General features: G+C 33.8%; 1 protein-coding gene across 1 annotated transcript; it reads right to left on the bottom strand.

Annotated features, from left to right (window-relative positions):
- Positions 1-5,190: 5,190 nt before the first annotated feature.
- LOC141590297 (uncharacterized) lies at positions 5,191-5,625 on the bottom strand. Its single transcript, XM_074410897.1, has one exon. It carries the CDS (start codon positions 5,623-5,625, stop codon positions 5,191-5,193), a length of 435 nt encoding a protein of 144 aa, XP_074266998.1.
- Between the last annotated feature and the right edge of the window lie 6,513 nt (positions 5,626-12,138).

The raw sequence follows: 12,138 nt of genomic DNA, 5'->3' as shown, positions 1-12,138 counted from the left end.
TATACCATTAACAATCTAATGGTTTCAAGAGTACTCGATAACTCTTTGCGTTAATCATTCCAGAATTTAAGGTTTAATCTTGGGTTACCAATTTGAGTCTTGCATCATCTTCATGATATATCATTCTAGTTTGGTTTAGAATATAATCACCTTGATAATGGGCTAGCCATACATCAAATCGTGGTGTATAGGGTCACAAAAGTGAAACCTCTTTTGTATCTTAACAAGTTTGTATTCTTATTTAGAGTTTATGTACTTAATAGTCACAATTAAGTACAACTCCAAACCCGAAAACTAGATTTAATACACAATGACTCTATCTCTCAACTTCATTGTTGCTAGTCGTCATATTCTAATCATCCTATGTATCAAACATAATGATGAAAACCACCACCGGTTTCTAATATTGACGAAGTAGTACTAGCAAAATGTATGTCAATTAAATAAATAAAGAACTAAGTCTTATTAGATGTCCCACAACTAACTTGCTTATTCTTTAACAACTTGGGGTAGTTTCCTTTCTAGTGTCCAACATTTAAGACAATGGAAACTTTATCGGTCGGGATTGATAGGTTTAGTATCGTCATTCTCAATAACTTTACTTTTAACATTACCATGTATCAATTCCATTTACTTCTTGAACCTCGTCCCATCTTAACGGTTTAAGAGAATGCTCCCACTCATTTCAATGATTCTTTGCTTAGAGAAGCAAAATTGGATTTCTTGAAGACTACTCTTCATTTGTTTGTTTTAGTCTTAAAACTTTCATTGAAGTGGTTGCGATATTTTGGTCAATTTTGATTTCCAACAAATCTAGTTACCAAAATTAGAAACAATTCATTGTAAGTAGATGTGTTAGTCAAGAATCAAAAACCTGTTTGATAATGAATAACTTTTATCTATACTCTTTACAAGAGATCCTTAGCAATGGTTCATTTGAGGTTTTAGAATCAAATTCATATTTGTCTTTAGTTACGATGTTTTAATGGAGATTTGAATCAAAAAACGAAATGATATCGTATATGAATTGTGGTAAATAAATAGAACAATATGATAACGGAATAATGAAAAACAAAACATTCATCGTTATAATAATACTTGTAAATAACAAGTAAAGCATTTACATAGTGACCTCTACCCAACTATGATAAATGATTCCAAGATCCAAATTCATATTAACTTGGGCACGGTGTGGCCGATGAAACCCTTATCAATATAACTCGGTGGATTAACTCTTTAATCGATTCTACTTTTAGAACTCTTGGTCGATAAAATTACATTAACATTTATCTTTAGCCCAAAACACATCCGACAAGGGCACGGAGTGGCCGATGAAACCCTTATCGAAAAACTTTTGTTGAGTTCAATCCAAATTTCGAATAAATGTGTCCATGATCCAAACCCACATTAACTTGGGCACGGTGTGGCCGATGAAACCCTCATCAACATGAATTCGGTGGATAGACATATATCACCCACTTCACCAACGTAACAAGGTTTATCTTACGGTAAAGGCGGCTCAACTTCCTTGCGAAACTGGTACTTCATGGTTTCTACTATTTGGTAAGACTAAGTCTCAATTGTTATTTTAGCGAGAGGTCATGTCAATTTATTATCTATCACGTTTTAAGTGAACTAAAGCGGTGAACTACGATAATTGTAATTGACACGGTCGATAAACTCGATTAAAATGATAATGCATGTTTTAGTTATGGCGATTTAGCGATGCATGCAACATATAAATAAAATGCAAAGCATAAATGAAATCCTAGTATGACCTTCCTAAAATAAAAAATCTAATTAACTATTACATATTCGGAAACCAACTCCATTGGTCCCTTGAACTTCGGTTGAGGCACGCATCTCGAGGTAACATCGTCTTTATGTATCGCCTTCTTGAGTGACACCGTCTTCAAGGAACTCCGGAATATATAAATTATATAACAAAATACATAATTTCCTATTATACATTTGTAATTAAAATAAAATAAATCTATTAAATTACAAAACGGTGATACGAGATCACAATAAATTACAACCGAATCGATATTCCCATACATTTCGGGTAATATCAATTAAAACTAAGGCCATACTAAGTAAAAATTACATAATTCAAAAATTACATAAAATAAAATTATGACAATCATAAATAAAATGCATCATTATAATATGTATGAACATGCCCAATTTTATGCTAAATCGCCTTTAAGGAGCCAATATCGTATATTACATGGTTTTTACGGATTTGCGTGATTCAACGTTTTAAAATCACAATAAATTACATAAATTCATATTTATGCACAAGTTAATTACCCTAACCTCTTAGGACTCAAAATTAGTCTCCACTAACTATTTGACTATAATTAACTCATATTTCTTAAAACTTTTCATTAATGGACCCAAAATTACAATAAAATGCTATAAACTTCAAATAAATCACAAAAATTTCAAATAAATTCAAAATTTGAAATTTAAACTCATGAACTTTCTGGAAAAATACCATGACACTCATAATGTTCAAAAACTTAGGTTAAAAATTTCGAAATTTATCGGGAAAAACAATGTTGCGGTTTATCGGATTTAACAATTATAATCATAAAAACATGAGAAAAAATATATTCATCAACTTTTCAATTTTAGATCTGAAAAAGATAATAAAATGCAACATGTGACGTTTTTCCTTAGTCATGAAGTATGTTTTAGCAATTTTTCACTAATTAAGTCACTATTTATGCTATTTTTCATCAAAAAATCATAAATCATGCATGAGGACTTCATTATAGCCTATTATTTTACACACATCTTGTAAAATTGCATGTGACAACATACTAAATTTCTATGACCAGATTCGAAATATTTCTCATATTAACCTATTTTTCATTTAAATTCGATTTTTATCATGAAAAATCCATATTTCGAGCAAAAAAACTCAAAAAATTCTAAAAATTTCCAGATCATTTAAAAATAATATATGTGAAAACATATCCAAAAACCACTGGAAAATTCGAAGTTTAGCTAATTTTCGTCCAAAAATGACATTTTTATCATAAAAATCACATTTTAATGCCAATATTATATAAAATGAACAATAAAATCTATAAATTAAACAAAAATATCCTAAAACATTTTAGGACCAGAAACTTTAACATGCATAATAAATTTCGTGATATTTCATAATAAACACAAATTTATAAGTTTTGTTTGTTAATCATATAACTCGGAAAAACAATAACCGATTTGCATGCAAACAACCTTGTGCTCTGATACCACTTGTTGGAAATCTATATCTCATTATTTAACATACTCATATATGTGATGATTTTAATTTAGTCATAAAATTAAAAGATGATCTTATGCATGCAAACTTAAATTAAAAGAGAAGAAATCATTGTCCTTACTACATGATTTCGGTCATAAGGGCACCAACAAGATCTCCTTCTTGTTAGTTCTTGAGCTATTCATATATAAGGATGATCCTCCAAAATCCCAAAGTAGAGATTCTCCTCTTGATTGCACCCAAGACTATCCCTTATCCCCACTAAATAATATTAGCTAGATATTAGTTTAGTAGTTTACCTTAAAATTGATTACTAATACTCATATATTACATTAATAATTTTAGTAATTTGTTTGAACAATTTGAATCAAAAACTCATCTTTTTAATGAAGATTAAAGAGAGAGAAGAGAGAAAAATACATGAACTTTTGCATGTCATATTAGAATGAATGATGAGTGAATTAATCCTCTTACCCATAGAGGGTTCACGGTTGGATTAAAGAAAATAGGGCATCTATTTTCACTTTTTGTCTTCACAAGAAATAGATGTGTAAGAGTAGGTGTAAGGCTAGTTGTAGGTAGGCATCATCATGCCATTTTATTAAATAAAATAAAACAACCAAAACCCACTAACTCCTTCCATATTTCGGTCCATATATACATAAAATGGACTACCATTTTATTTTGTCAATTTGTCATTTGTCACACAATATGTCACATGTAGTATGTTACATGTTATTAATTAATTTGATGCATATTTATCACATAAATATCATTTCATGAATTAATTAAATTACGTACAACAAATTGACTAGTGATACTTGATCACAAAAATAAAATGGGTCATAAAATTATAATTCGCAACATCTTGTAATTATAATTAACCATTCATTCTTATCTTTATTGTTTCACAAACAATAAACAATTTTAGTAATAAAGTATTTCAATTACTAAAATAAATCTTGTTTAATCCCATTATGATAAGATATCAATATTCTCTCTCACAAATTGAATTGTTCAATTTTAAGGAATTGATTAACTTGTATCGTCATACAATTAATCAACTTTACGGATAAGGGCATCATCCTTTAGGTGTGACCTTAAGGGATCAACTGACCACCACCGTCCCACGACAGTAACGTCAAACTCTAGCAAGCCAATCGTTACCGATTAATGTTGATCAGTCGACTATATAATTGAATCATCCCTTACGTATTCTTTATATGAGATTTAATAATGATATTTAAATCATGTGATCGCACTATTGTTGATGACACATTTCCCAACAACCCCGACATATGCAACAGGTATCCACCTCGCTTATGCCCAATTTGAACAGTTTATCATTATTATTCATATTACCATGTTGGTAGATCCACGCTATAAGCCCGTGTTTAGGGATAGTCCAATTGGTCCCTATCAGAGTATGCCATTTGATTTTCTCCCCTTTATCTCTGAGATGTTCGTAACCCTTTGTTATTGTATAGCCCTGACTGTTTTCCATATTTTCTGCTGATATGAGTCATGTAATAAGGTCTTGATTTGACAAATTTTTCTCCAGTACCAACTAGAGTTATTAATAGGAGAGTAACCCTGCCAATCTGCCTCTTTTATATATGTATGATTTACCCATTTGACCAAAAGGATATCATACTTTGATGCAATCCACCACACCAATTTCTCAATAGCCGCCTTATTCCATATCAGATCATTCTTCAACCCTAGACCCCCCCCCCCCCCCTCCCTCATTCTTGGGTTTACAAGCTTTGTCCCAAGAAACTAGAGGACATTTCATATAGTCAGTCCCTTCATCCCACAAAAAATTCCTACATATGGCTTCAATTCGAACGATGACACCAGTAGGCAAGATGAACATTTGAGCCCAGTAATTATGGAGAGTCTTGAGAACCGCTCTAACCAACACTAACCTTCCAGCATAAGATAGTTTCCTTGCACCCCAGGCTTCTTGTTTTGCTGACCACTTTGTCTATTAAAGGCCTACAATCATTAGTAGTCAATCTAGTGATCTTAATAGGTATCCCTAAGTATCTGAAAGGCAGCCTACCTTCAACTATACCAGACACTTGAAGAATATCTTGTCTGAGAACATTATTGACCCCGTTAAAATACGCATTAGATTTACCTTTGCTCATGTTGAGACCTAAAGTATTGGAAAACATGGAGAAAGTTCTCATAATGGTCATCATTGAATGAGCATCTCCCTTACAGAACAGAAGAAGATCATCTGCAAACATTAGGTGTGTCAATCTCATAGATTTGTAGAGAGCATGGAACCTGAAATCCTTATTATCAGTAGTATAGGCAAGTAATCTTGTAAGATACTCCATACAAATTGTGAGTAATAAAGGGGACAAGAAGTCCCCTTAGCTTAATGCCCTCTCTCCTTTGAAAAAACCAAACATATTCTCATTTAAGTTTAAAGAATAGCTAGGAGCTGTAACACACTCCATTATCCACTTTCTGAATTGGGCAGGGAATTTGAGGGCTAGAAGCACTTGATTTAAAAAATCCCATTCTATCGTGTCATAGGCTTTTTGAAGATCCATTTTGAAAAGACACCTTGGTGAAACAGCTCCCTTCTCATAAAGTCTAATGATGTCTTGGCAAATCAAGATATTTTCCATTATGCTCCTTCCTTGTATAAACTGCCCTTGATTATGTGAAATCAGATCAGGTAATACTATTGCAAACCTGTTGCATAAGATTTTAGAAATGCATTTATAGACAACATTGCAACAGGCAATTGGTCTGTATTGCAAAACTGAAGAGGGTCTTTCCACTTTTGGTATCAGAGTAATTAATGTATTGTTAACCTGCTTAAGCAATTGAACAGAGTCAAAAAAATCAAGGATTGCATTGCTTATGTCCTCCCCTACAGTCTCCCAAGTATCCTTGAAAAATTTGCTAGAATAACCATCAGGCCCAGGAGCTTTATCATTGGGTATATTGAACATAACCTGTTTTATCTCTTCATGTGTAATTGGCCTCAGAAGCTGCTGCTTGTGCATCTCAGTGCAGGTGCTCCCTCTTTGAACAATAAAACCTTTGACCTTAGCAGTACTAGCTTTAGACCCTAGCAACATATGATAATAATCCAGGAAAGCTTTTTGAATCCCTTCATCCTCAGTGTATAGCTTATTCTTGTGATCAGTAATTTACTGAATATAATTTTTGTTCCTCCGTGATTTAATCACTACATGGAAATATGAAGAATTAGAATCCCCCTCCTTTATCCAATGAGCCTTGGCTTTTTGTTTTAAGGAAGCTAGACTAGCTGATTGCAGAAAAATAAAATTCTTATGTGCTTCATGCTCTTTTTTTATCAACTCCGCATCCCATGGCTGCATTACCAATTGCTTTTGAATCTGGTACATAAGAGTTTGTGCTATGTCAGCCTTTTTTCTACATCAGGGAACTGAGACCTGTTAATTTTTTTGAGTGTTGGTTTTAGCATTTTTAGCTTCTTGACCACACCATACATTTTTGTCCCAACAACAGTCCTATTCCACTGATTTCTAACATAATCCTGAAAATCGGGAGCACTCCTCCACATATTGAAATATTTGAATGGTCTATTTTTACCTTGACTCCCTTTAGCCTTACTAACCAGACAAGGAGTATGGTCAAAATAACCCTCTGGAAGAAAATTGGCATAGTACTCTGGTAAGCTAACAGTCCATTCATGATTAACAAACATTCTATCTAGTCTGCTGTATACCCTTGTCTCTAGTGGTTGTTTGTTGTTCCACGTATAAAAAGCACATGTGGCCTTCATATCACTTAGGTTACAATCATCAATACACGACTGAAATGGGACAGCTTAAGCATCTGCAACATTACCCCCTAACCTCTCATTTGCTACAGTAACACAGTTGAAATCACCTCCAACAGTCCAAGGAATATGGATTTGACTTGCCAACCTCCTAATATTATTCCACAATTCCTCCCTTTCTCCAACTCCATTAAAAGCATAAACAAAAGTAATAAACACTTGGAGATAAGTAGCTCTGTCTGTCACCATCATATGTATATATTGTGCATTATATTCCAATAAAAGAATATCATACACATTAGGTTTCCAAATGACCCATATTCTCCCGCCCTTATGATAAGCAGTATTTGTGGACACACACCAGTCCTGAAACACATTAGAAATTGCTTTATTGATTTTCCGAGGTTTAATCTTGGTTTCAAGTAAAACAAAAAGCCCAACATTATTTTTAACCATGAACTTATGTACAAAATTCCGCTTCCCCTCCGTATTCATCCCCCTAACATTCCAATATCCAAAATTCATCATGGGGAAAGATTAAAAGGATCAATACCAGATATGCCAATACCTTGCTTTGGGGGGCATGACCCTCTTAGAACCTCTTTATATGATGGTGTGGCCTGAACATCCTTGTTTACATTTAAAACACCCTGTTTTGTTGCTCTAATAGCTCTGATAGGAGATATTTGTTGGAGTTTGTGTCCTCAACAATAGTGCGATCACATTATTGAAACTCGTGATAAGAATACATGTAGGGATGATTCATTTATATATGTCAAATGATCAACATTAATCCGTAATAATTGGCTGACTAGAGTTTGACTTTACTGTCGTTTGACGGTGGTGATCAGTTGATCCCTTAAGATCACACCTAAAGGACGATTCTCTTAATAAATAATTTAATTAATCTTATATTGATACAGATTAATTAATTCCTTAAAATTGAACAATTTACGTCTATGAGTGAGAATATGAATCTTATTATAATTCGATTAAATAAGATTCGTTTTAGTAATTAAAATGTTGTATTACTAAAATTTGTTTATGAAACAATTAAGAGAGAATGGTTAATCTTAATTACAAAGTGTTGTAGATTATATTAACATGATTCATTTTATAATATGTAATTGTGAATTACCTTTTAATTAGTTAAAATTGATTTGTCTATTTTGTAAATAACATTTAATTTGTTAAAATTAAATTAGTGAGACTAATAACATGTGAATTGTCACATGTCACCCAACATTACAAAATGACAATTGACAAAAATAAAATGGATGTATACATTGTGATATGGACCAAAATAATGGGTGGTTTATGGTTATTGTAAAATGTTTTTAAATTGTTTAAAAGACATGATGATGACCTAACCTTCTATTGACCACACCCTATATATTTTGGTAAGAGAAAAAAGAAAAAGTGAAGGCCATGCATTGACCTTGTGAGGCTCCCCCATCCGGCCCTCTCCCCTTTTAGAGGGATTTTTCTTTTTCTTTTTCTCACTTAACAACTCTCTCAATTCACATTATTCTCACCTCTCTCTAAAATAGTTTTAGAATAAAAAGAAATTGTTTAAGAAAATCTAATAAATCAGTAGTAATATTGTTGGTTTTAGATTCAATATAAGGATACTAATTATATTACCTAGTTAGTAATTTAATTAGTATTAAGGGATAGTCTTGGTGCAACTAAGAAGAGGTATTCCACAATGAATACTTGAAGATTTTGGAGGATCATCTGTAACACCCCCATTTAATCAGGGGCCTTTAGCTAGACATTCCCAACTAAATAGGACTGTTACCATCTTGGTTTCCCGAGGTAGTGAATAACAAAGTACAACAATACCAAAGTACTTTAATTTAAACTTAGCGATTACATATTATTACAACTTATTCAATCTAAACATAATATAAAACTTGATACAACTCGCAACGGAATAAATAAAGTGACTACCAATCTAAATTATTTAGACAGCAACTATGGTCCAAGTCAAGCTCACGTCCCAATGCTCCCAAATCAGCTAAGCTTTAGTACCTGTCAAATCTGCTCCCCATTATGGTTCATCACAGGTGTTCACGAATACACTGTCAACCACGAGGTTAAGTAGGAATAACCAACAACAAGTAAAAGTGAAATGATATTATATATAATGCCAATACAACTGAGCTCATCACCCGAAACACCCATTCATCCCGCCAATCCCTGGCCCGGGGTATCCATCATCCCAACACAAGGTCGAGTTATCCACCATCCCAGTATAAAACTGAGGTATCCACCATCCTAGTATAAAACTGAGGTATCCAATACAAATGTCATGCCGATAATAATAATCATCCCAGAACGTGTCTGAGGTATCCTATAATTATGATATGAATAAACCAACAACCAAAGTATACTCCAATGACATATAATCCATATCTGATAATTCATCCAATGGAAATTAACCACACAATTCCACAATTACTCTTATCAATTAAATAGTAAGACAAGTTGAGTAGTTATCCTACCTGGCAAGCAAATCCAATAACGCAATCCGAATAATAGAATCCAATTAATAAAGATTCTCACAACTCCGTCACCTAGACAAGTAGTTATTATAATTACTAATTATATACTTTATTTATAATTCAATACCAATTATACTTTAATTATTTATTATTAATCATAACATTACGATATTCTAAAACCCGATTAAGTTACAAAACCCGAGTCAACACCCCCCTAATAAACCCACCTCCAAACACGTCAGACAACCCTAACAAACCAAACACCCCCATAACCCACGTTTAACATGAGTAATACAACCCGCAACATAACCCTTTTAGCCCCCTGATGTGAACATTATTTGCGCACATTTAGTCCCCTAATTGAGCCTATTTTGCATACTATTATAGCATTTCATGGCCATTTTATCCGTCAAAACCTTCCTATTTGCTTTTCTATCACATTTCATATGTTTTGTAGAAAAGGAGATAATAAGGCGGAAATTCCCGTCTTTCGTGCCTACTCGGAAGCTACTTGACGATACTAGATGGACTAGTATGAAGAGGAAGCAAGGACTAAAGACCAATCCCACAAGAATAAAATGGAAGTGAAGAAAAGGGAAGAAAAGAAGAAGGATTATTGCTGAGGAACAATCCGAGCGGATTGTCCACTATCCGTCCGTCTCCTCACAGCACAATCCGAGCGGTTTCCTCCAAAGACGCTCGGATTGCACCACCAGAATCCGCTCGGATTCCATCACAAGAATCCGCCCGTCCCGACCCTAATCCGCACGGATTCCTTCGCAGCATAATTTCGTCTTCTCCAAGCTACAAAGAAAGAAGCCCTTCCTTCGAAAAATACCGGCTCCTCCCTACTCCAATTAAAAAGTGTAATTACTATTTTAGCCTTAGTTAACCCTAAATGCATCCACCTAATTTCCACTATAAATACCCCATCTTTGTAATTAATCAGATATGTGGTTTTTAGGAGGAAATTCTCTTAGATTAGATTAGGAGTAGATTAGAATAAATTACTCTTTAATCTTTCCACAAATCTCACATTAATCTCTCCTTAATTATTGTTCAAGTTTATTATTCAAGTTTATTATTGGGTAATTGAAGATTATTGGGTTATTATTGGGAGATTGACAACCTTCCATCAATCATCAAGTTCTTCTATTATTCTTCGCTTTATTGTTTGGATCATCTTAAGTTGGTATAATTCCTTTACTCTTTAATCTTTATTGTTCATTTTCTTCATTCTATTATCATGTTTATACTTGTTGTTATGTTTGAAACCATTAATGACATGTTCTCCATGATAATGAGTGAGTAGTTTCTTAGCTAGGATTAGTGGGTAATTAGGGGAAATAAACATGGGATTGATTTATGCTTAATCTAATATGTTTCCATAATTAGATTGCTTGCTTGTTGTGATGTCAACTTTATGCACATGTTATGTTTGATGAAATGCCAAGCCTATGAATCCTTGCATTTACAACCATCTCTTATCTACTCAACTTGACTTGTAAGATATAACCCAACTCGAGTCTTGTTAGACCATGCATAGAAGTTGATTAGGAGGAAAGTAAGTCGACTTGTAGGTGTTGTACAATCTAATCGATTCGGCTCCGGGACCCAACCCTTCCTATGAACCGTAAGACATAAACCAACTCGGTTCCTCCACAACATTAATTGCTTGCAACTTTGTAAACATGTTTGTATGATCAATACCATGAATCCCCTATGACCCCATGACATCCTAGCACTCTTAATCTTTTGCTTACATCTTTCCTTTTATTGCTTGATTTACCTTATTGTTTGCATTAGCCTAGAACACAACTACAACCCAAATCAATCGTGACACTAGCATAAATTGAGATAGATAGACTTAGAGCTCAAAGCACACCGTCCCATGGATCGACCTCGACTTACCACTAACTAGTAGTTTGTTGAGTATTATAAATGTGTTTGATTGGATGAGTGACGACATCGTCCGGATCAAAATGGCGCCGTTGCTGGGGACAGTGCTATGTGATTAAGTTCTTACTTGTTTGTCTATTTTAATTTTGCTTTCACCTTGAGGAACTTGTTCCTCAAGGATTGTTCTTACCATCTTTGTGTAGTTTCCATGCTTGTAGTTGTTTCCTTGTCTTAGCTATGATGACTCAAGACTTGACTTACGGAGTATGTGGTGGATCTTTTGAGTATGACTATGGGTATGGGGAATTTGAGGAGCAAGTCAACACAAACCTACCTTATTATTCATACAATGAAAATCCTAACTACTACCCCAAATTTTCCAACCAAAATCCCCACATCCAATATCCACGACATCACGCATTTCACAATGAACTTCAATCGCCACAATACAACCACTTTCACACTTACCCACAACAAGAAAATGAACCCATCCAAAATATAATTCTCCAAATGATGGGAGATCAACAAAACTTCTTCAAACAAATGCTAAAGGAGAGCCAAAGAAGGGGTAATATTCTTCAAGGCATTGTTGCCCAAAGAGAGGAATTGAAAATTCAAATTGCCCAATTAAAGGAATCCCAAGCAATCACTTCTCACCATTC

This window comes from Silene latifolia, chromosome 7 (genome assembly GCF_048544455.1).
Source record: "Silene latifolia isolate original U9 population chromosome 7, ASM4854445v1, whole genome shotgun sequence".
NCBI classification, from domain to species: domain Eukaryota; kingdom Viridiplantae; phylum Streptophyta; class Magnoliopsida; order Caryophyllales; family Caryophyllaceae; genus Silene; species Silene latifolia.
The sequence above is the reverse complement of the archived record's forward strand: the minus strand, read 5'-3'. Positions and strand labels throughout refer to the sequence as shown.